Source organism: Hipposideros armiger, unplaced genomic scaffold (genome assembly GCF_001890085.2).
Source record: "Hipposideros armiger isolate ML-2016 unplaced genomic scaffold, ASM189008v1 scaffold_134, whole genome shotgun sequence".
Taxonomy (NCBI): Eukaryota; Metazoa; Chordata; class Mammalia; order Chiroptera; family Hipposideridae; genus Hipposideros; species Hipposideros armiger.
In genome coordinates this window covers 3,106,964-3,132,161 of record NW_017731484.1, presented here as the reverse complement: position 1 = coordinate 3,132,161, position 25,198 = coordinate 3,106,964, and the positions used below count along the sequence as shown (strand labels likewise).

The 25,198-nt window shown below is 51.4% G+C and overlaps 1 protein-coding gene across 2 annotated transcripts; it reads left to right on the top strand.

The window, feature by feature from the left end:
- The first annotated feature begins 2,575 nt into the window (after positions 1-2,575).
- On the top strand, positions 2,576-24,916 carry SLC41A1 (solute carrier family 41 member 1). Of its 2 annotated transcripts, none has more exons than XM_019649706.1 (11): positions 2,576-2,693; positions 5,279-6,309; positions 13,578-13,685; positions 14,773-14,844; positions 15,486-15,630; positions 15,767-15,913; positions 16,800-16,947; positions 17,826-17,905; positions 18,854-18,988; positions 19,293-19,441; positions 22,405-24,916. In XM_019649706.1, the coding sequence occupies exons 2-11, from the start codon at positions 5,935-5,937 to the stop codon at positions 22,588-22,590; spliced, it is 1,545 nt and encodes a 514-aa protein (XP_019505251.1). In that variant the 5' UTR covers positions 2,576-2,693; positions 5,279-5,934; the 3' UTR covers positions 22,591-24,916. The 2 variants fall into 2 exon arrangements, with proteins under 2 accessions (XP_019505251.1, XP_019505250.1); XM_019649705.1 differs by lacking the exon at positions 2,576-2,693 and adding an exon at positions 3,172-3,560.
- The last annotated feature ends 282 nt before the right edge of the window (positions 24,917-25,198 follow it).

Here is a 25,198-nt window from a genome sequence, read left to right as displayed (position 1 = left end):
AAAAAAACCCTGCAACCAAAGGCATCTTCCTCAGAGATGGAAAAGTATTTCTAAGGATAGACGAACTCTTTGGCTAACAAGCTTTAAGAGAGGGCATGTCTTGAAGTAGGAAGAGGGCCTCCATGAACTTGAAGTGGCTTGTCATACAAAGATCCACTGTGATGCTTACCCTCACTGTCCCTTGACACCACAGTTTCCTCCACCCCAAATGAGTCTCTTTCTGAAGCATCTGGCAGGCTTGCTACCTGCTGCTAGTTCCTGTCTTTTCATTTGTGACCTCCGCTCCCTGCATCCATGCTTCTCTCTTCACAGACTGTAGCTATTTCTGCCTTTTCAGTAGGGAAGGGCTGGGTGTCTTCCCCTTCCCAAGGTCACAGCTGTCTGGGCTGGGAGGAAATCTGCTTCCTCCAGCCCCTCTTGGTGTTTGACCGTAGGGATCAGAACAACACATGGCAAACTACTTGGATGGGTCTCATCCATCTCATTCATTCAACACATTTATTGAGCACCAGGAGCTGGAAATATACTAGTGATCAAAATAGACATGGAGCATACGGTCTTGTACCACTGACCCACGGGCTTCAGAAGACCCTAAAACTAGGTCTACTGTACTTGTACGTTCATAGAAATATTTGCAATACCTATAACCAACAAAGGACCCATATTTGAGATATGTTATAAAGAACTCCTACAAAGCAATGAGACAGAAAGCCTAAGAAAAATTGTCTCCCCAAAATAGACAAAATACTTGAACAGATATCCAAATAGCAAATAAATACAGGAGAAGGTGCTTCAGCTCATTGGTTATCTCATTTAAACCACAATGAAAAACTACTACACACCCACCCAAATAGCTAAAAATTTTAAATCTTTTTAGATTGTCAATACCAAGTGTTAACGAGGATGTGGAGCAATTGGAGAGCTAAGATACTACTGGCAGAAGTGTAAATTAACATAAGCACTTTGGAAAATTATTTAGTTGCATTTACTAATACTTAAACATATGCCTACTCTATGACCCAGTAATTCTGTTTCTAGGTATATATCCAACAGAAATATGAACATAAGTGTACCAGAGGACACAAAACTGTTATAGCAGCATTATTCATAAGAACCCCAAACTGGGAACAACCCAAAGGCCCATCAACAGAATAACAGATAAATAACTGTGGTATGTTCATTTAATCGCATACTGTGCAGCAATGAAAGTGAATGAGCTACTGCAGCCACAATGTTATGCATGAATTTCACAAAGATAATATTGAGAGAAGTCAGGCACAAAGTTAATACCTGCTAAATGGTCTCATTTATATAAAGTTCAAAAGCAGGCAAAACTAATCTGTGGTGTTAGAGGTTACCTTTGGGAAGGAGGGTGGAGTAGTGACTGGGAGGGCACATGAGGAGGGCTTCTGGGGTGCCAGTAATGAATTTCTTGATCTGGATAGTGGTTATATGGGTATGTTCACTGTATCATAACTTGACTGGTACACTAAGGCATTATGCACTTTCCCATGTCTAGTATACTTTGATTCATAAAAAAACAAAACAAAAAACCCACAGGAGAGGGGAACTGTTATCAGCTGGGAAAAAAAGGAAGGTGGGAAAAGAATAGGAGGGAGATTAAGATTTTACATACAGGTGGCTGACCTGTGACTAGATGAAAAGGGGCGCGAGGACTGCTGAAGGGAGCAAGGCAGGAATTGTCCCCAACCGGTGACTGAAGTCTCCAGGTAAGTCAGCTTTAATTCCCCTACACCCCCTATTCAAAAATGGATCGTTTGGGGTGAAGCCCAATGTTTTCTGGTACAGCAGCTACTAAGACACTGACATTTCTTCTACTGGGTCCCATGCGACTGCAAGCCTTTGATGCAAATGTCACAGCAGCTGAGTTGGAATAACCCTAAATACTGGAAATGGGAGGGTTTGGGCCGAGTTGTATGTTTCTAATCTTTGTCCTTCTCCAAAGGAATTACCTGCTTAGGTTGTGTGTTCTCTTCCCCCACCCCCACCCCTCACCCCACTCTTCTGCTTCTCTTTTATCAGTGTCAATCTTTCTACAACTCTCACACTTTCTTTCCTGATTCTCAGAGAAGGGTCCTGGGNCCCACCCCCGGGCACACCTCTACTCCAGTGGTCAGGAGTCACGCTCCAATGCCCCCTGAGCCACGTTAACGGAGGAAGAGGGCAGGAAGGAACCACTGGTCACAGGTTCCACTAGCAAGAGGGGAAAACCTAAGGGTGGCGGTTCCTTTGTGGGGGAGGTCACACCCCCTGTACAAAAACATCCCAAAGAGAACTGGTACTGAGTTTGCGTTAGAGAGGTGGAGATACCCCAGGGAGGAAGTGGCAAAAGGCGAGATGGGAACACCCCTCTTTGATCCCACAAGGTGCGTCAGGGAAAGTTGGATTTCGTTTAGCCGGGGATGGAGACATCTCTCCCCATGCTGCCTCCAGGATCTGTGGGTCACAGGAAGCCAGGCTCCACTCCGCCCTGAACTCAGGTGGTGCGTTTGGGGCCCCAGCCATGAGTCTGACCTATTTCCCTCCCACCCGCCCATCCCCACCCCTTTCAAGGCCGCGACTTTATTAAGGCCGGTTCCGTCCGGACTGAGCCATCAGCTTAGAGGAACGCCGGATTTGGCGGAAGCGCGAAGTGACGAAACAGCCGGAGAGGAGCCGTGACCAAGTACAAGGTAGGGACGGTTCTTTTCGAGCATGGAAAGCGGGGAAAGCGCACAGGATGGCTGCTGGAGCCCACCGGCTCTACAGGGAGGTGTCCCGGTCTTCCCGAAGGCCAGAGGCTCTAGGAAACAACTCAAGATGCCAGAGCAGCCGCGCACAGGCGCACAAGCCTTTCGCGGGCGAGGGAGGCTCCAGGCGCGGCGGGCGGGCCCGAGGGAGATGGTACCGCACGTCGATCGTCGGGGCAGCGGGAACCCGGCCGCTGGCAGAGGGGCGCTGGGACCCGCGCGATCGCCGCGCCAAGGGACCGCCAGTTCCCAGTTCCCATCACGCCGCGCACTGCGTTTCCCCGGTGCCCCGCCTCCCGGCACAAAGCGAAGGAAAAGGGCCGAACGAGACGAAGCCCGCCCCCTCCTCCGTCCCCGATTGGCCGCCGCAGTTGTCCATCCAGAATCTATTTTTGATGGAGGGGGGGTGCCACCCACTCTGCCCCAGATCACGTTTGCCACTAGCAGCCAACCAGTCGAGTCTGACTCCGCGGGCCACGAGCGATTGGGGGCGAGCGAGCTCGGCCCCACAGTCCCTCGACCGAGTCGCCCCCGCTCGGGCCCGAGGCGGTTTATCCTGCCCTCCCCGGCCACCTCCCCCTCGGGGAAGCAGAGCAGCGGCCTCGCTGTAACGCAGAGGCGAAATGTAGCGAGCCGGGCGTCGCGGCTGGACGCTCGCCTTGGCTGGGGGTGTGGGGGGGCACGCGAGGGGCCGAGGAGGACTGCCGAGGAAGAGGAGTGATGAGAAGTGGGGGAACCCTGCACCCCCCGAGACCACGGGCCCCTGCTGCCACTCGCCAGGTGCCCCCCTTCCTCTCAAGCGAGAGGCAGGTCAGTCGTGTTAGGTCTGGGGCGGGTGGGTGGCGGAGGGCGGGAGCCCTGGCGCGCAGCGCATTTGCTGAGTCTGAGTTGGGGAGAGGCGGGGGAGGCCACCCAGTTACTTCTCCCCCTCCCTGGGTTTGGGGATAGTAAAACAGGTCTTTTGTGTCCCCTCGTCAGGGCATCCTCGTTGCATTTTGTTTCTTTCATCCCAGGGCCTTAGGCCCATCCGAAGTCTCTTAACTGGGAGGAATGGTGTGAGAGACTGGCTTCTGTTCCTGCCAGTCCCCTTGCAGGTTAGCAGACTCAGAAACTTTCTTGGCACAGGATCAGTGGACTGTCCTCTGCTCACAGGTTTCCTCCTGGATCTCTAGTAAGGGTCTTTGAAAGAACCACAGGACTGGGTTAAAGGAGAGGCAAGAGGGAGTCCTGGTGGCTTGAGTTGATAGAAAGAGAAAACAATCCCCATGGGCCAGTTCCTTCAGTTTGGCTCACCCTTTCCCAAACTGGTGTTGACTAATTTTGTGTGTTTGGAATACTTAAGGACCTGTTCATTTAAGCTCGGGAAATTCTCTTGAACATTATTTTTTTACTTGTAAGAGCTATTCTGGTGAAATGGAAGGCGATGGAATCAAGGCCTGGGTTTTCCTTTAGGCAAGAAAAGTGGGGTCATTCTAGCTAGAGACATGCGCTTGGGAGCAAGTGCATTTTGGCTAACGTTGCTTAGTTTTATTTTTTATTTTTTTAGTTGGTGCTTTTGTTTTTTTTGTTTTTTAAGAATTCCACTATATCCAACTCTTGGTAACCCTGGGGAACAGGGCGAACCTAGGGAACTGAAATGTGTGCATAATAACCAGTAGTTTTACCCTGTTTCTCTTCAAACTGAGATAACTCCCTTGTCCTATCTGACAAGCTCACAGGGCCCAGAGCAGGGGGGGGAGAAATAAAGACAGAGGCCTGGATCCCAGTCAACCAGCGTCTGAGCTTTTTGTAACACTGTTGACTTTCAAGGGCAGGAGTGGGCAGGCCTCTGGCTCTTGGCCTTGGTCTGGCAGGCTTGCCCTATTGCCCAAGGAGTCCTCCTGTTTTTTTTCTCAGGGGCTAGGGTGCTTGGGGGTCTGGGGACCTCCCCTCAATGATCAGATTCTCCCTGTTAATTTACACTCTGTGGCTGTCTTTTCACTGGAAACAATCACATTCTACAGTGGGGTGGCATCGTGGCAGGGAGCTTGTGACTGAATTTGTAACTGACCCCACTGGGAGACCACTCCTAAATAATCCTGGGTTTTTAATGGGCATTCAAGAGTAGATCTCCCCCAGGACATCCCTGCCCACCCCGTTGCTGAGAAGACAATACAAGGTCTCCTGCGTAGCGTCTTCCCCATCCCAGGCTGCTGACCACTGTGGTGACTCCTGTGGGGCGGTGGGTTGCTGGTTGGGAGGATGCCGGGATAGCACCTGCTGGGTGGGCCTCCGGATGTCACAATGCAGGAATGGATAATTTTAGTGGAAAACGGAGGCAAATAGCAAATTTTTTTTTTAAGATTTTTTTTTATTGGGGAATTGGGGGGGATGAGAACAGCCCTGGGGAATTGGGGGAAGGGGAACAGACAAGTCAAATAGCAAATTCTTTATGCCTGCCTTGTTCCTGTCTTATGCCTCCCAATATGAGTTGTCCTTTGCTATATCATAACATTCTCTGTTTCTGGTCTTCTTCCTTCCTACATAAGGTGTTCCATACAGGTTCTCGTGACTTGAAGGACCAGCGATTTGGGGAGGTACAAGATCTTCCCCGGAAGGAAGGAAATCTCTGGAAGATAAGGGGAAGACTGCAGACATTGCCCTGGGACCAGCAGAGCCCAAGGAGCTGCGCGAAGCTTAAGGAGGCCGGCCAGAGGCGTGGAAAGGAGTCGCAGCCCCAGGCCCAGGCGGCCTCCTAAACGACTTGACCTCAATCTGCTTTTCATGAAAGAAGTGCCACCTCAGAGGGCACCCCAGGTTTGGCTGGGTTCTTCCACTCTGGATGCCCCCTGCTCTGAGGAGCCTGTTGCTGAGAACCAAAGAAGATAAGAGGCCAGATAAATTTCCCCTCAGCCCGGCGTTGGCCGGCGGGAGTCAGGCATCTGCACCCCTAGTGGCTGACTGTGGGGTCTGGTGAGAAGTTGCTGGTTCCCTCCAGCTTGCGGCTTCAGTGCTTGATGGGGCTGCCTGTCGGTAGATCAGTTTTTGTAGAGCCTGGTAGGAGCAGAGAGCCGTGGGAAGAGGTCCTACGGCGCCCAAGCCTGGGTTCACCCCAAGACTAAGTTCTTTCCTGAGTTAGATAGGGAGAGAGAAAGCAAAAAAAGAGAGAGAGGAAATTTCCCCTTTTCCCTCCTCCCTTCCCGTCATGTCCTCTAAGTCAGAGCCGAAGGACGTCCACCAGCTGAACGGGACTGGCCCTACTGCCTCACTCTGCTCTTCAGATGGCCCCGGGCGAGAGCCCTTGGCCGAGACCTCTGAGTTCCTGGGGCCTGATGGGGCTGGGGTAGATGTGGTGGTGATTGAGTCTCGGGCCAACGCCAAGGGGGTTCGGGAGGAGGACGCCCTGCTGGAAAACGGGAGCCAGAGCAATGAAAGTGACGACGTCAGCACAGACCGTGGCCCCGCACCACCCTCCCCGCTCAAGGAGACCTCCTTTTCCATCGGGCTGCAAGTGCTGTTTCCCTTCCTCCTGGCAGGCTTTGGGACTGTGGCTGCAGGCATGGTGCTGGACATTGTACAGGTAGGACCTGGGTCGGGCAGCTCTTGACTGTGAACCCGGGGCCACCTTTCCTTTTGGGAAACTGACTATTGGAGCTTTCTCTCCACCTCCCTGTCAGAAGCAGCTGCTGTTTCCTGGAATACTATTTCCCTTTGAATCGTTTCCTCAGTTTCTTCTTGGTCTAGTTGCTTTCTACAGAAGCCTCAAGGAAGCCCAGTAACCCCAGGGACATGGTCAGGGCAATATTGCTTAACAGAAGCAGAATTAGTTTCAGAATTCAGGCTTGGAAGAGGAGAGATGGAATGGGGCGATTGCCTGCCATCCCTCCTGGGCATTCCTCTGAGCCTGGCTCAGTAGTAGATAATTAAATTGGTCCTCTCTTTAGGCTTTCTTTTCCCTTTACTTGGGGTTTCTAGGATACCCATAGTAGAAAGCTCAGTTTCAAGTCTCCCCTTCCATCCCCCTGCTGGGCAGGAATTTGTCTGGCTGCCAAGAGGGTCTCAAATTAAGTGGGAAGGTTCTTAAAGGCATCTTGTGTTGCTTATCTGCCTGTAACCTTGGCATGATCTCCTTGAGGAATGGAGGTGGGCACACGCTGTCCGATGAATGATTTGGGGGGGCGGAGGGGTTGGAGGCATTATAAGACCTAGAAGTGCTAATTATGTGACATAAATGGGGACAAAATGTAACCAGGCCTGAGCAGAACTGTCTTCTTTGCTCCTTACCTGTCTTCATGAAACTGCCCTTGACAAAGAGGGCTTTTTTTGAGGCTACTGAGTAGAATTAAGGATAAGAATTGGTAGGTCCTGGAAGATAAGAGCCAAGTATATGCTATGTTAGCGTATTGTGGGTTGGGACTTACCCAGAACCTCCAGGTCCAAGAGAGAATGAAAACCTTCTTTCTCGATAAAAGTATCTGAAGCACAATAAGGCACACAGAGCTTTCTGAAGATGCTGGTTTATCTAAGTTAATCATTAGCAATTATCAAATTCCTGCTGCGTGCTGGGCTCTGTCCTGGTACTTGGAGAAATACAGAGGCCCGAGCTCTGGCCTTTGCCCCTTAGGAGCCCCCAGGGTGTCCCACAGGAGGGTTTGGAGCTCAGCATCTACTCCTCTGTGCCAAACCAACCCTACAAACGATGCATGCAGTGATGCAGAGTCCTACTGGCAGGTCTCACCATGCTCTATCCCGTCCCGCGTGACAAGGGCTGGGGGGCCCGAGGAGGGGCGACGAAGGGTTAAGAGATCACAAGAGTCAAAAGTAAGATTTTCTGCAGGCCAGGGGTCTCGTCTCTGCTTGTGTCCTAGGGAACTGAGGGTGGCTGGTTCTAGGTGGTTCCTTTGACTTGAGCCCTTCAGGAGAACCCTGCACCTTCAGTTGCTAATGAGGATGTTGTTTATGTCACACCAAAGTGCCTGTACTGCCTCCTCTCACCCCCAACCTGTTACCTTGAAGATTGTTTCCGTGCAGGTGAGGAAGCCAGCCTAGAGCTGGGAATGCCTGCATTGGGTTCCTCCCCTCCTCCTAGGGCAGCGAGTAGGGGCAGTGGGTAGGGGAGAGATGAGACTTGGGTAGCAGTTTCTCCACCTCTTCCATCCCTTTCCCATGGCCTTGATTCTCAGACTCAGTTTTTTTGAGTTCTTGAGTTTTTGAGTTCTGGTTTGGTGCCTACAAAAGGGTATAGAACCAGGGTCCGGTTGTGAACTGGGAGAAGGTTTTTTTATTTTCTGGATAATATAGATACGGGGAGCATTTGCTGGGCTCCTCTGTAGGAACCGTAGTCATCTCCATTTTGTAGCTAGGGAACCTATGGCCCAGAGCGGTGAAGTAGCTTGTCCCAGGTCATCTGATTGAGAGCCTGCACCTTTGACCTCTATGGCCTTCACTACGGCCATGGTTTGCCAGTTGGTTAAAGACCCTGGGTCTGCTCTCTTCACTTCCCCAGAAGAACAGGGTAGACTGCAATCTGGAACAATTGGAGTTATATCTAAAGTGAGCAAGGACAAAGTTCTTAGAGGGCGCCCCCACTTCTCCATCCCACACACTCAGAATTTTTAAGCTGGAAAAAGCTTCTGACATCTTGCACCACCCCCAGAAGCCTGAGACATGAAGATACCGAGGTAGGGAACCTTTGGGTCCTCCCAACATGCCAACAGAGGGCCAGTATTTGTCCTCGGTGGGGCACTTAAGGCTGCTTCAGAGCTAGGTCCAGTTGGTATGGATGACAATGGCTGGGTTGTCCTTGTCTCCCCCCTGCTGCCCCGCCTCCCTGTCATGGCGGGGCTGGAGCAGGCCCTGAGGAAGAGCAGGATGATTTCTCAACATTCACACCTGCATTTCCCCTTCACTGGGCAGCCTGGGAGTGCCTAAGAGACTAGGACCTTCTGGAGGAGGTGGCTAGAGAATATCCCCAGTGTCTCAGAGCAACTGAGCAGAAGTCTGTGTTGGTGCAGATGTTTCCTTGGCCCAGGGCCCCCCGTCTTTCCCCACTACTGCAGAAGACCCAGTTTCTTCTTGGAAGACCCATTTCGGTCTCCCCTTATCTGCCCTCCTCTCCACTCGCTGTGTACAGCCAGCTCTGCAGTGAGATTAGGGGCTGGCGTACTGGCCAAAAGTAGGAAAAGGATAGATGGACTGCGTTCTGCCCCGGGTCCACCACTGTGGCTGAAAGTGACCGCCACGTTGGGGAGGGAAAGCAGGACTGGGCCCAATGTCGGTACTGAAGGAAGGGGTTTGGGATATAGGAGCCTCCATGCTGCAGACGCCGTGCGCCCCACCCCCTCACCTGGTCCTGACTGCTGCAGGGTGTCTCCCTCCCTTTTTCGGTCAGCTTTTTTGAGGGACAGGGGTGGCAGGAGGTGGTGCGCCGGCCTTCACTGGCATTCCCAGCTGTGTTAAAACAGGTGGGACTCCTCAGTCCTTATTTTTACTGGACCTCACCGCTTCACTTGCTGAGGATCCCAAGGAAAGTAGGCCCTTCTCCCGCCAGCAGCTCTTCTGGCTTCTGTACCTGTTACGGATACAGGAGCAGCTACAAATATGAACGTGGACGGCACGTGTGGGCTCGGGCAAAAGAGGATTGGGGCAGAGGCGTTCTCTCCTGTCTGGCCTGTTCCTGTGGCTGCGGACATTCCTGGGCAGGACACTTAGGGTCTGTCTCACTTGACCAGCCCTTTCTCACACTTTGTACAGCTCTCTATATCCTGGCATTGCCCTGGGGCCCTTCTCCTTGGACACCCAGATGATCCCTGTGGGGTAGGGGCAGGGCTCAGACAGCTGAAGGCTGTGGGCTTATTCTAATCTGATCTGAAAGGTCAACTCCAGCCCCACTTCCCAGGTTCTCCCACAGCCTGTGCTTAGAGCTCATCTCTAGAGATTTCAGTCTTTCTACATGTCTTGACTCCCAACTTCCCGGCTGTGACTTCCTTCCCTATTGCGGCCCTCCTGGAGGGGAAGAAAGCTCAGGACAGAACATTCCAAGCAGGCTGGGGTCAGGGTACGAAACCGGAAGAGGTGAGGGATGGAAGGACGAGGAGGAGGCACTGTCAGGGCCACTGAAGTGGGAGCTTAGGGTGATTGCTCTTAGGGTGGGGTAGGCAGTCTCGATCATCCCTCACCCCCAGGATACACCAGGGACCAGTGAACCCCTACCCCTGCCAATGACAAAGAAAGAACAGGAAGAGGAGCTGCATTTCTGAGAAACAGTGAAATGTGTAGCTGCCCTGCCCCCACCAAGTGGGGCCGTACTTCCTGGAACTGCCTTGTTCCATCCCCAGCAGAGTAGGAAGGCGTGGGTGAAGATTGGGCTGGCAGCTTGGCTGACGGGTTTAACTTTAGGGGCAGGCACTCCCAGCCAGGATGAACAGGATGGGCCTGAATTAGGCCAAACGAGGAAGACACACTGTCTGCCCTGTCATATACTGCTCACTCCTGACCTCAGGGCCACCACGCTTCCAGGCTGTTTCCACATCGCCAGCATCTCTTCCCAGAGCCCTGTGTGTGCTCCGGTCACAGGCTCCCCCGACCTGAGCTGCATCTTTGAGAGGGTTTTGTGGGTGAATAAAGTATGTGTGTAGGAATTGGCTGCTCTGACCCAAGTGCCAACTCAGGGCTTCTCTGGGCCGGGATTCCAGGCTGTATTCTGTGCGGGTTGGGGAGACTTGCATGAGGGCTGTTATTATGGCTGCTTATTCTTCTTGCCTGTATGTCTCTCATGTTAGTGCTACTGAAACCCCTCACCTTCTGGGTCCTTGTGTAGTTAAAAGGAGAGAGGAAAGCGGAGAGATTTGGGGATTGCTATAATGTCAGCCAGAGGAGCTTAGCTGAGCTTCACACATTTTTTTCCTCAAACAATTATAAAGACAAACAGTATTCCTTAGAAGCAGTTCTTAAACTGTTACTTGCATACACTTGGAGTAATTCTTTCCGGGCCCTTTCACTCAGTCAGTACATGCACACTACGTTTGCCTACCTGGAAAACTTAAGCTTTTCACCGAGCTGGCAGCTGGGAAGCTGGGAGGGGCAGATGGCTTGCAGTGGGGAGGAGATAGGAGGCTGTGCTCAAAGAGGAGCTTTGAAAGCCCACAGTCAGCCACCTCCCTGAGGGGAGGGAAGAAGAGGAAAACTCTTCCCTCTCCGGAGCAGCTTGTCCAGCATAGGTGAGGAAGGAGGAGGCAAAGCAGAGCAAGACTGGGCCCGCAGGGAGCTGGAAGCTTAGCGATGTACACCAGCTTCCAAGAGTAACAGTCCTTGAGTTCCTCCAGGGCAGATGAAGCCCACCGGGGCTGCCTTCTCTCTGGGGGCCCCAAGGAGTGCGGAGGGATTCACATCCTTCCATTTGGAAGGGGCTGGCTCTTTCGATGGGTACCTGAAAGCTCAGCAACTGTTGCTGGGAGATGGGGGGCAGGGCAGGGGGCCTCTTTCCCATCCTTAGTCTTAAGAGCGGGGCTGCCCTATACGGAGTCCTAGGCCCTTCCCCTGTGAAGGGCCAGGCCAAGAGCCCAGGTAAGGGTATACTCTAGCCCTAAGGAGAGGAGCCCTTCCCCAGGGTCCTGGTAGGGACACCTCCACCCCTTGACAAAGAACTCAAACGAGAAAAGAGAGCCCCTTGCCTTATAGGACCCTCACAATGTCCAGCCTCCCCTGGTCTCTAGCCCTGGCCCCAGCCACCTCTAACATCCTTGCTTATCTTTTTTTTTTTTCAATTGTGGTAAAAAGCACATAATATAAATTTTATCATTTTAGCCATTTTTAAATATATACTTCAGTAATGTTAAGGATATTCACATTGTTATACTATCGCCATCACCATCCATCTCCACAACCTTTTCATCTTACAAAACTGAAACTCTGTCCTTGTTAAACACTAAGTCCCCATTTCTCCCTCCGCCCAGCCCTGGTGCAACCATTCTACTTTCTATGAATTTGACTACTTTAGATCCCTCATATACGTGGAATCACACAGTATTTGTCTTTTTGTGACAGGTTTATTTCACTTAGTGTAATGTCCTTAGGGTTCATCCATGTTGTAGCGTGTGACATGATATCGTTCCTTTTTAAGGCTAAATAATATTCCATTGTATACGTAACCACATTTTGCTTCTCTATTCATCTGCCAATGAGCACTTGGGTTGCTTCCACCTCTTGGCTATTGTGAATAATGCTGTTTTGAACATGGGTGTACAAATATCTCTTGGAGACCCTGCTTTCAATTTTGGGGATATATACCCAGAAGTGAGATTGCTGGATCATATGATAGATTCTATTTTAAATTTTCTGAGGAGCCACCATACTGTTTTCCATAGTGACTACACCATTTTACATCCCCACTGATGGTGCGTTAGTGATCCAGTTTCTCCACATCCTTGCCAACACTTGTTATTTTCTAGGATTTTTTCATAGTAGCCATCCTAATGGATATGAGGGATATCTTACTGTAGGTTTGATTTGCAACCTTGCTCATCCTTAACTATAGAGTGTCGGTGCTGGAATTGCCTCTAGAGACCATCTGATCTGGCCCCTGAATTGTACATTTTATAGTCAGGAGCTTGAGGCCCTTGTAACGTGTATAAGGTCCCCCCTGGTCTATATGGGGAGCATGTTGGGAAAACAGCATGAGACCCCTCCCTGTGGTCTCTTGCCCAGTGCCCTGGTACATTACGGCCCTTTGTGATATCCTAATCAGCCTATGTACTTCTCCGCCCGGCCACCTGACCCCTGTCCCTCTCCAAACCTGAAGGCTTTCCATTCTTAAAACAAATATAGGAACCCACATTGCCACCAGTAAGGGAGACTCAATCCCAGCCTGTTTTGCAAGTCTTCAGTTTCAATTGCAACTAAAGTAGCTTTGAAATAGCCAATCCTGGCTCCTACATCTTCACCTCTTAGCACTAATAAATATATTATAGTACTCTCTGGGCCTCAGTTTCCTCATTTTCAAAATGGGGATCAAAATAGCCCTTACCCTACTGGGTTGTTGATAGGATGAAATGGAAAATGCCCTTAGAGCACTTAGCCTACTTAATAGATGTTCACCAAAGGAACTGGTAGGAGGCCTGATGGTCTTGGGGCTAGAACCCATGTCTCCTGGCTCCCAGCCCAGTGCTCTTCCTGCGGGGGTACACTTGCCTCTTCTAGCTGAGAGATTATGGCAGGTGTATGGGGCAAGAGAGTGCAAAGGAGGAATAAAAAGCCTCTTGCAGACCAGATTTCCGAGGTTTAAGGGCCCCAGTCTTAATTCACAGCCTGTTCAGAAGGAAAATTGCTATGGCTGAGGCCCAAAGCCCTTAGAGATAAAAACCAAACAAACTCTAATCTCCTCAGCCCCGTGGAGCCCAGCTCTCAACAGCTGAGACAACACCACCCAAGGCTGAGGCCACAAAGAAAATGGACTAAAGGCAAAGGGGTTGGAGACTGCAACTTGATGGGGGATCTCAAAGGAGTTTTGGGGTGTAAGCCCCCTGGGGTGATTCAGTTGTGTGTGGGTCCTCACTATCCTCCTTGCCCTGGCTCCAAAAAGCAGGCAGAGGAAGTAGAGCCAGGCTAGGGTCTCCTGACCAGAAAGACCCTCTAGGTCTCTCCTGTTCTGAGTGGCAGGAAGGGGGGCTGTGTTGTTAGGAGCACCATGGGCTTGGTTTGGTTCCAGGGTTCTTGGAGAAAAGGTGGCTGATGTGGTCACTCCTGCTGATTCCGTTTCCTCCTCAAGCCCCTGATCCCAGACTATGTGTTTGACCTTGATACCATCCCCTTGGGACACTGGAATTCCTGGGTTCTGTTTTCACCCTGTAGCACTGGGAAGTCTTCCAGAAGGTGACGGAGGTCTTCATCCTGGTGCCTGCACTGCTGGGGCTTAAGGGGAACCTGGAAATGACCCTGGCTTCAAGGCTTTCCACTGCAGTGAGTACCCTGACTGGGAGGAGTGGGGCACACAGGGGACTCCAGGCAGCACAGAGCCAGGCTGGGAGACCACTACTGGCCTTTCTCAACTGCCCAGCCTGGAGTATGGGGCTGGGGTGGGAAGGTGTAAGGGGATCCCGGGCCGGGTGTCCTACTCCTGGCAGGGGCTCCCTGCCTGAGTGGTTCCCGGGCTTGGTTTCTGGATGTCCCAGCCATTCCTGGACGCTTGCCTCACCCCCTGCTTCGCAACCCGCCTCGTGACTGTTTGTGCAGCTTTGACAGGCAAGCATCACGCTGGTCCTTCCACCTGCACAGATGGGGGCCTCGTCTGATCTCCAGCCCTACTCTGCAGCTGGGCCGGAGCAGAGCCAGGCCTTCCCAGCCCTCCTCCCATCCCATTCCCTTTCCCCCATGGCTCTTCTTTAACGGAATAGACAGGGAGGGGTGCCCGTCACTCCCACCTCCCACAACCCCTTAGATCAGCCATGATGGTTCAGAGGCTGAACCAGACACAGGGCCATGGGGTGGGAGGCAGGAGGCAATACAACTGAGGGGGCCAAGGGAGCCAGGTGGCACGAATGTCCCTACATGGCCACAAGTCTGGAGAAGGCAGCAAAGAGAAGTGGAAGCCAGCCTAACCTGCACCAACTTGCCCCACTCTTGGCCTCCTCCCGTGTCGCCTCACTCCTTCCTAAACACTCTTGCAGCCTCAGTCTTACACTAGCAGCTGACCTTTCCTTCTCTAGGACAGCAAGCTGGCTTCAGAGCCAGGAATCCATCGGGCCATTCTGGCCCGTGCAGGAATGGGCTGCCCCAGCGAGTGGGGCAGAGGACGGAATCTGCCTCTGCTCAGCGGCTGTTCTGAGAGGAGGAGGCTGCCTCTCGAGCCCCCTTCCTGCCCTGACCCAGCTGCAGGAGCTCAAGGCTCCGTAGCTCCTCCCTCTCATTCTAGCCTTCCTGGGGGTCGCGTCCTGATCCCAGAGTCTTAGGCCACATGTACTGCCTCCCTAGCAAGGCAGGGTTCTAATGGATGGAGCCGCAGGCCTTTTCCAGCCTGGAGCTCCAGCCCCCGTCTTCCTTCTCCCAGGCCAACATCGGGCACATGGACACACCCAAGGAGCTCTGGCGGATGATCACTGGGAACATGGCCCTCATCCAGGTAAGAGGTCAGGGACCAGAGAGGTTGGGTTGAGCATCCTCCTTGGTCAGGAATCTGAAGGGCTTAGGGCAGCCCCAGCTGGCTCCCGAGTGAAGCTCCGGCATCCTGCTGAGCTGGCTTTTCCCAAAGCAGCTTTAGGAGGTAACCAGGTTTCCCAAGAAAACGGCCAGGATGGGGAGGACCCCAGTATCTCAATGTCAGTTCTCGGTTTCCAGTGCTGCAGGGGGCTCATGTCCTCACAAAGCAGATTCAGGGTGCTAACATGTCCTTGACCACCATTGCCCCATGTCTCAGTGAGGCTACACAGGTTCTGCACTGGAGTCCTCCCCCTTGAAGCCCGCCCAGGCTTTGTCTCTGGACTGGAGTCTCAGGCACTGTTGAACTTCACCCCAACCCCCAGAGGAACACGCTCAGCCAGTAACATGTCCTGGGCTCCTGCAGGGTGCACTGCCCAGTTCTAGTGTCTGGTGTGAAACTAAATAAATAAAGCCATCATTCCAGCTTGGGAGGACTGGACAGTCCCGTTCAGCCTGCCTCCTGGGGCTGCCGAACGCCAAGAAGAGGTCTGGCCAAGTGCTCAGTGGCCTTAGCTAAGAAGCTCTCTGATCCGGGGGCTCTCCGAATTCCCACTCCCTCCTCAGGTGCAGGCCACAGTGGTGGGCTTCCTTGCATCCATCGCAGCTGTCGTCTTCGGCTGGATCCCAGACGGGCACTTCAGTATCCCACACGCCTTCCTGCTCTGTGCCAGCAGCGTGGCCACAGCCTTCATTGCCTCCCTGGTACTGGGTAAGGAAGAGACGCGAGGGGCAGGGAGGTGGGAGGACTGCCCCAGAGGGGTCAGCTGGGCCCGGCACTTCAGTCTCCTTTGTTGCTACCCCTTTATCTCTTCTTACCCTACCTGGCCCCTCCCCTTCTTCCCCAGGTATGATCATGATTGGGGTCATCATTGGCTCTCGCAAGATTGGCATCAACCCAGACAATGTGGCCACTCCCATTGCTGCCAGCCTGGGCGACCTCATCACCTTGGCACTGCTCTCAGGCATCAGCTGGGGACTCTACCTGGAGCTGGGTGAGGTTGAAGCCACCGAGGCTGTAACCCAGGTGGACTCCTGGGTGGGATGGGGACGGATGGTAGTGGATTTGCAAATGTGTGAGCATTTCTTCTGTGTTCTTTATTTGTTGGATCAAAGTTGTAATAACTCCTCACCTTAGAGAAGTGAGGCTAACTGCCTGTCTCAAGTTCCTGCAGGCGGCAGGGGCAGGGAAGAAAGTATCTGGGAAACACCGTATTTCCCCATGTATAAGACGCACCTTAATTTTGGGGCCCAAAATTTGAAAAAGAATGTATTACATAAAGTTATTGAACTCAAGTTTTATTCATCATAAAATTCATACAACTCCTCATCACTGTCAAAACTCCCAACCATTAGCGTGTCCTCATCTGTGTCTGCTGACGAATCACTGTCTTCATATATTGCCTCGTCCTCAGTTCCATCTATGGCATTTGATATCTACAGCCACTGTATAGGACGCACCCAGTTTTTAGACCCCAAATTTTTCGGAAAAGGGTGTGTCTTATACATGGGGAAATACGATATATTTCTGCTGGGTCCTGTGGATTCTTGCTTCCCTTGGAGGGGCTGGGGGAAGGGGTAAAGAAAAGGAACTAAAGGCTAGAATCTGCTTGCAACATGAAGAGGGGGAGGGGATATAGTGATTTCTGGGAATTCAAGCAACAACCCTAGAATCTGGTCTCTGCTCCTAATGGGTCCAAAAAGCCAGGGGAGCTTTCAACCTTGGTTTCCTCATCTACAAAATGGAAAAGACTGGCCCCGCCTACCTCCTGGGCTTACAGTGAGGGTCAAATGAGGTAATATATTTACAGGCTGAGTCAGGGAAAGGCTTGGAGCAGGGAGCCACGGTACTCACCTTCCTCTGTTCTCTGCTTCTCTCAGATGACTGGCAGTACATCTATCCCCTGGTGTGTGCCTTCTTCGTGGCCCTGCTGCCTGTCTGGGTGGTGCTGGCTCGACGGAGCCCAGCCACAAGGGAGGTGTTGTACTCGGGCTGGGAGCCTGTCATCATTGCCATGGCCATCAGCAGGTAGGCTCAGGCCCTGGGTACACACCCCACCCTCCTCCACCCTGCCACAGACTTGCCTTTTAAACCCTGGAGAGGTGGAGCAGGGGTCAGACCATAGAAATGCCTTAAATAGTGTATCAGTCACATGTCCTCTTGCAAGTGACAGAAACCCCCTGAAATGGGTTTCATTGAAAAGCAGGATGCGTTGGATTAGGGAACTAAAAAGGCACAGCTGAATTCAGCAGTAGAAATGATATCATCAGGACATCACTATTCTCCATCTTTTCCCTGTGTTGGCCTGAAGTTACAGGTTTATACTTTTCTTACTCTTACTAATTCCAGTGGGAAGAGAGAGATTCTTTCTCTCAACAATTTCACAAAGTCCCATTATAGAATTTCATTGGCTCTCCTTCAGTCACGTGATCATCCCTGAACCAATCACTATGGCCCTGGGAATGTAATGCTCTTGATTGGATGGGTCTGGGGCCTAGCCATCATTGGAGCAATGTCACATGAGCCACAATGACTGAGTTTGAGAGAGGTGATTGGTTCCCTGAGGAAGAGCTCAGCACTGTTACCAGAGGGATAAATAAATACTGAGCAGACACAACAGCAGGTTGCCCTGTGGACAACTCCTCTAGCCAACTTGGGAGGTGGGTACAGGAGGCGGCTGCCTGTCCCAGTACCACCAGCTTGCTCGCGGGCACTGTGCCAGTTCGAATGTTATGAGCAGCAGCTGGCTCTGGCAAACGAGGTGAAGACTGGAATATGAGGGACTCCTGGGAGCCACCTTGCTTCTCTTCCTCCCCAAGGCCAGATGGGCCTGTGCCTCTCATCCCAGGGACTAGAACTGAACCCTTCAATGGTCTTTGTGTGGTTTTGTCTTTGTGTTTACATAGTGTGGGAGGCCTCATCTTGGACAAGACTGTCTCAGACCCCAACTTTGCAGGGATGGCTGTCTTCACACCTGTGATTAATGGTAAGGTCTTGGCCTCAGCTGCCACAGGGAAAGGAGAGAGCAGGAGAAGAGGCTTTGAGGGGCTGTGTATCAGTCCGGGTTACAGCAGGCAAGAGAATCTAGCTTAGTTAGTTCAAGACTTTAATGAAGGGGCTGCTCCCAGAGGTGGGAGCAGGATAGAAGGACTAACAAGAGATGCTGAGGCACCGGAGATTGGCAACAATAGGAAGCCTTAGTCCTCAAGTGTCAAGGGGAGGAAATAGTGTTAGGGGAGTCCAGAAAGAGCCCCACTCTACCTCTCCTCCGGGGTAAGCCACTGCCAGAAAGCAGAGAGGGCTCAGGAAAGAAATACCTGACCTCTCTCTCCTCTCACCCTCTCTGATCACCGGCTGGTGCCTCCTGTTGAACAAACCTGGTAAGAAGCAGCCGGCACAGGGGGTTGGGTGACAGTCTGTAGAAGTCAGCCTCACAGGACGCAGAGCAAGATTGAGGAGAACAGGGAATAGGTTGGGGTGGGATGGCAACAGTCAGAAGCGTAGTTCCTGGGTGACTTCAGAGTGCAGAGCTCAAACCTGACGCTTGACATTGGTTATTGGCACCAGCGCGTGAGCGTTGCGTGCCTGGGTCTGCTCAGAGCTTTGGAGAGGGCCTGAGGCAAGGCACGGCCTCGTCGTCTCCGCTGTGTGCAACAGCAGGTGCATACACTGCAGTGGTGGAGAAGTCAGGCTCCAGTGACACAGGTCTGCCTACATCCCTTCCTGCACTCTCAGCCACACCAGAGGCATGGGACTGCCACCTCTCCTTAGCGCGGAGGATGGGAGGAGCCTGAAAGGCTCCCCTCCCTAGAGTGGCAGGGAAGTGTTTTTGTCTTCCTTCTTACTGCCTCACTTTTCTCCCGGGGACGTGAATGGCTCATGCCCTCCCCACTCATCCCTCCCCCTATATCTAAGGTCTTACGTCTCTCTGCAGGTGTCGGGGGCAATCTGGTGGCAGTGCAGGCCAGCCGCATCTCCACCTTCCTCCACATGAACGGGATGCCAGGGGAAAACTCTGAGCAAGCCCCACGCCGCTGCCCCAGTCCTTGTACCACCTTCTTCAGTCCTGGTAATGGCCGAGTCCCAGCCTCTGAGGTCCCTTCCATCCCTGGAGGGAGGGGGCCAACAATCAGTGAACTTCACTTAAGGAACAGCTGGGGCCCAGACACACGGATTCTCCTCCTCTGCTGGGCCACACCAGCTTTTGTAGAGGGCAGAGCGCCTGGGGGCTGCGGACCATGGGATGAGGACGTAGAGGCAGTCAGCTGTCTGCTGCCCTGGAGTGTAGCATGGAACCTCCCGACTTTGAAAGACCTTCTGGGGCCAGGTTTACTCCTCTCCGCCTCCTCACACCCTTTCTTCCCCGGTCCCAGATGTGAATTCTCGCTCCGCCCGGGTTCTCTTCCTGCTCGTGGTTCCAGGACACCTCGTGTTCCTCTACACCATCAGCTGTATGCAGGGCGGGCACACCACACTCACACTCATCTTCATTGTCTTCTACATGACAGCTGCACTGCTCCAGGTACAAACTGGCAGGGGCATGGGTGGGGGTGGGAGGGGAGACTCAGGCTTGGCCTGTCAGACTCTCTCCCACCTCTTTCTCTGGGACTGGACAGATGCTCAGCAGAACAGGCCGTAGTTCCAGCACAGTCACTAACATACTGTGTGACTTGAGCCTAGTAGCTTTATCTCTGAGCCCAGCGATGCATTTGTAAATTGAGAGGAGGTGGTGGTTTTCAGGCAGGTGGTTATACGGGACTGAGCAGATGGGCTTTGGCCACAGAACTCTACGTGGCTCTGTTTTGCATGCTGGGCTTTCTCAGGAGATTTCATATGAATAAAGGGTTTCATAGCTTGGAAAGTGTCAAAACCACTCGAGTAGGTAATCTGTAGGATGCTGTCCAGCCTTGCCGTTCTATAATACTATGACACGCTCTCCCTTGTATTAATTACATTTTTTTAATTTTTTATTTTGAAATAATTATATATTCACAGCAAGTTGCCCCCAAAAATGTACAGAGAGATCCACGTGCTGTCCACCCAGTTTCCCCCAGTGGTAATCTTTGGCGTAGCTATAGCACAATGTCAAAACCAGGAAATCAGCGCTGATACAGTCCACGGAGCTCATTCACATTGCATCAGTTTTAAATGCACTCGTGTGTGTGTGTGTGTAATTTTGTGCAGTTTTATCACATGTAGATTCATGTAACCACCGCCACAGTCAAGACAGAACTGTTCCATCACCACAAGGCTCCCTCGTGCTACCCCTTTATAGCCACACTCACCCTTATTATTACATTTCAAATTTCTATAAATTTGGTTTCTGGACAATCACATAGTTCAAAAATTTGAAAGGTTCATAGTGAAAAGTCTTTTTTTTGCTCTCTCCAGCCATCCAGTTGTCTTCCTCATAGGCCATTGGTGTTTCTATCTCTTATATATCCTCCAAGCTATTTCACATTTATATAAGCAAACATATATTTTTCTTATTTTCCTCCGCTTTTTTACACGCAGGTAACATACTGTGTACACTGTCCATGCCCTGCCTATTTCACAGAATAATTTGTCTTAGAGATCATTTCACGTCAGTATTTAAAGAAAAGGCCATCCTGGTTTTTTTATGGCTGCATTCTATGCTATTACAGGGAAGTACCCTGACTTCATTTCACTAGACTCTTACTACTAATCACTTATCCCTCCACCCCCCACCCCTACCTTGAGAAAGGTTGTGTGTTGGGACATCTTGGCAAGGGCTGCACTGAGAATCAGCCATATGCTATTTCCTGCAACAGTTATCCAGGTCGCCACATTCCCTTGCAAGTGGGGGTTAAGTGCGCTTGGTGGAAAGGGGAGGGTCTGCGGCTGGAGGTTAGCTCTTGGCCCACTGCGGGAAGACAAGCCTTGGCTCCATTCCCCATGACAAACACGCTGAGGGACACTCTCCCCTCTGCTGCCTTCTCGAGGCCTGTGGAGGGCCAGAACCTGGCACTTATCCCCTGCGAAGGTTCTTGCTGATCCTTTGCTGCCTCCCCTCTGCCATGCGTCCCCGGGCCTGCCCAGGAGGCTGGAATGTGGGGACAGCTGCTGTTATTCCCTTCCTGGTACATGTCCCGCAGTCCTCCTAGCCACATTCTTTATTTGAGACTCTTCTAAAGCTGCTAGAAAGGGTGTGAAGTTATTGGGAAGGGGAGGGCTGGCCTTCACCCAGGGTCAGGGCCAAGGCCACAGGAGTGCAAGGCAGCTGTTTGCAGGGCAATGGGGACTGTGGTGCTAGGACTATAACCTCTGGCTCCTTGGAGAGCAGACAGAAGAACAACCAAGTTTGCCTAAAAATAGGTATAAATTCTGACTTCTGAATTCCCCAAGAGTGTCTGGTTCCTGCATCTGAGCCCCCTAGGGCAGAATTTACATACCACAGTATTTTGCAAAGTACAGTCAAGAGTAAAACCTCCCAAATGACTGTATTGGAGCTTTACCGTCAGAAACCATTTCATTCTCACACAAATGCAGTCATTTAGGGAGACCAAATGTCAGGGGTAGTGCAGAGCATCTAGAAGATGTGGGCCTGCTCACTCCCCCACAGTATCTAGAGCAAGTGTATTTCCATCTTAAAAGTGCATGTGCATCTTGTTAAACTGCAGATTCTGATTTAGGAGATCCAGGGTGGGGCCTGAGACTCTGCATTTCTAACAAGCTCTCAGCTGCTGTTGATGCTACTGATCCTGGACCCACTATCAAGGTTCTAATCTGAATCATTCTTAGTTGTCTGTAGCAGTGGGAAGAAATCAAGGGCGCAGATAAATCAAAGCAGCAGATAATCCAAAATGTCTTTTGAATTGATATGCACTGTCTGCTTTCTTTTTAGCAGACTTGTTGGTAATTGTATTGTGCTAGGGCTAACATGAAAACACACTTGCATTCTTTGAGCCCACAACAGCAGAATGGAAAGGGTCAGGAGGAAGCCAGCTTGGGATAATCAGCTGTTACTCAGACGACTGCCGGCAGCAGCCTCAAACACTCCTTATTCCACTCTGCTCTGAAGAGAAATCCCTCTATGAAAAGCCAACTCCAACCCCAGCCCCCTGCCAGGCTCCTGGAGAAGCCAAACATGGCAGGAATTGGAGTGACCCGAGAATAGGGTGACCTAGAATTAGAGGCCAGAGGGCTGAATTCCTGCAACATTAGGATTTCGGTCAGGAAGCCCCTCATTTGGTAAATTTGGGAGCACAGTGTAATGATGTGGGTGACTCTGGGGAGTATAGCATCTTCCTTTCTAAAGGGCTCACATTATGCCTGTCATCTGCTCAAACTGGTGATTATGGGGTGGAGGAACACAGAGAGGTCACCATGTGGAAAGATAAGCTGTCCCAGCGTTAAGGACTGGAGAGCCAAGCCTTGTGATGCAATGATCGTGTCGGATCGTGTGGCCTCTGGCTCCCCCTGGAGAGAGGGATGGCTACAGACCAAGCCCTTCTGTCTCTCCAGGTGCTGATTCTCCTGTACATCGCAGACTGGATGGTGCACTGGATGTGGGGCCGGGGCCTGGACCCCGATAACTTCTCCATCCCGTACTTGACAGCGCTGGGGGACCTGCTTGGCACTGGGCTCCTAGCACTCAGCTTCCATGTCCTCTGGCTCATTGGGGACCGAGACACGGATGTCGGGGACTAGCCTGGGCACTCAACCTTCTCCCACCCCTCTGCACTTTCTCTTTGAAATTTTTTTCTTTTGTTCCCCTTCCCCCAATCCATTCCAAACTCCCACCTCTTTCTAGGACTTCACTTTGATACTGAATTCTCATTATTTTCAATGGGAATTTTTATACATTGAGCCAAGTTTGTATAGCAAGAATTCAGGCAGGACAGATAGACTGAGACAAGCAGTACAAGTAGATTTTTGAGACAATCACCAAGTGCAATTTCATGGTGGGTGCCTCCAGGTGAGGTGGATTGGGGCAGGAGTTTCTGGGGATCTAGGGACATGCTTTAGCCAACTTAGTCTTGGCCCTAATGAGAAACCCTTTGTGAGTGGGCTCTGGTATTTTTGTTTTCCTTTTGGTTGCACAGAGGGATAAAGATCTCACACACACACACACACTTTTTTCTAGAATTGGACCAACTTCAAAGCACTAGGCAAGAGACCCATATGATCCTAGCCCTGTTTTCTGCCCTCTGGACCTAGGCCCTCTGCTCTCAAAAACATTGAGGTGGACTGGCTATTTGAATTGTGCACATGCCCCTTACCCGATTGCCTGGTAAGCACCACCCACCCCTCCCATTGATCTGTTTTCTGACTGATTGGTACAGCCAGGAAGAAATGAGCACTGGCCTGCTTCCCTTGCTGACCCATGTCCACTCATAGGTTTGCCAAGATCCCAGAGAACCGATTCTTTATCTCTGTTCAACCTGCATCTCTAATTGTCTCTAAGCACTACCTTCCCCAGAGCTTGCCAGGTTGGGTTCCGAGATTAGGGATGGGAATGGGTATGTGGAAAATGGTTGGGAGGTTGAGGACAACCAGGGGGTTTTCACTACTGCTGTTTCTCCTGAGGACACAATCACGTGCTCACCTTAGACTGTCACTTCCCAAAATCACTCTGACATGCCATGGAGGTCAGTTGTCCTTTCCCTTGGCTTCTGCCTACATTCATCATTCACTCACTTAGCAAATACACAGCCTCCCCAAGAGGAGCGCTTCTGCAGGCATGGTCTGAAACAGTCATTGAACAATATTTATTGAGTGCCTACTATGTATTACGTACTGTGCCAGGCTAGCCAGTGGTAAGGGAAACACAGCTCTAACCTCATCTCATTCCCCAGATAAAGGCTACATGCTCCTTTCAATCTGGCAGAGAGTCTCCTCGCTGTAAGTATTTGCATTTATAGCACCAGGCCAAGTTCTGCCTCTGGCTCTCCCTCCTAGACCCCACCTCTGTACAATGCCAACCACAGCTAGAGCCCCCAGCCCCATGGCGCAACCGGTGTGCATTTCCCTAAATGACCCTTCCTCACCTTCCCAACCCTCCACCTCCTCACCAGCCACCCAAAGGAGGATTCAGAAATAGACTGGACAGCAACCAGCCGCCTCTATTTTTCTCTGCCTAGCACAGATCGGGAGAACACTGGAGTCTCTGTATCTTACCCACATGTTACTCCAAACAGATCTGTCCACACTCACACATGTACAAATACTGGTATTTGAATGCAGGGTTTTTTTCTAACCTCTTTGTCCACAGACTCCCCAGAAATTCTCCCCTCTGTCACCTAAAGGGCCCATCTCCAGGGGAGGGCCAGGGAATGATCTTGTCTCTGACAAACACCGTGCCTCATTTCAAGAACTTGCCCCATACCGCCAAACTCTCTTCTCTTCTCCCTCCATGTCCACCCAGACCACCTTCTGGAGTCTAGAACCTTAGAATTGGAAGGAATTGTAGAGGTTATCTAGTCAGAGTATTGTCCAGCAGAGATCATTAACACCAGCCTGGGCTTGTTTCTGCTCCTCCCTCAGGCCTTCTTTCATCTTTTCCTCCACCTCCAAACATGTTTGCACACACTCTTCTTGTACAGGCACTAAAACCAACTCCTCTGCCCTGGAGGCTGTGCCCTGTGATCTCCAGTTACCCCTGACCAGTCACTTACCCCTTCCTAATCTCTGGAGTTTGACCAGGCTGCCCTGGAAGACTCCGGAGCACCCTCCTTTGCCGAAAAAGCAGGAAGGTAGGCGTGCCCCCAGCCCCGAGTGTGTGAGCAGAGGGAGGACTGGGGTGAGACGGGAAGAAAATGAAGTTGACTTTCGTGGAAGATTCTTTTCCCCTGATTGCACAAACTGCATGTACTTTTGGCCTGGCTGCAAGGAGCGACATTGGTTTACTCTTGTATCCTTAAAAAGTTACAAAACTGTGTCTTAAGAGAATTATTTATAGTTACTATAACTGAATTGACAAATGTCAACATAACTGATAAATTATATTTGGTAAATAAAGAGGACGTTTATTTAGGTGGTTGGTGGTTCCTGTGTCTCATCAAAAAAAGCAGCTTCAGCTGATGTTTTGGGCCCCTCTCTAGTCCCACCCTCTCCTTACTCAGACGTAGAAAGGGGCCAAAGTATGACAAGAAATGGAACATCTCAAATACAGAGATGTGTGATAGAAAACACACATCGGTCATTTACTGAGAAACAATCAGTGGTGCTGTGGTAAATATTCCAGAAGCCAATGCACTGTCCTTGGTCTCCACTCACTGACTCAGCCTTGGCTAGGGTATTGTGCCAAGGGGTTAAG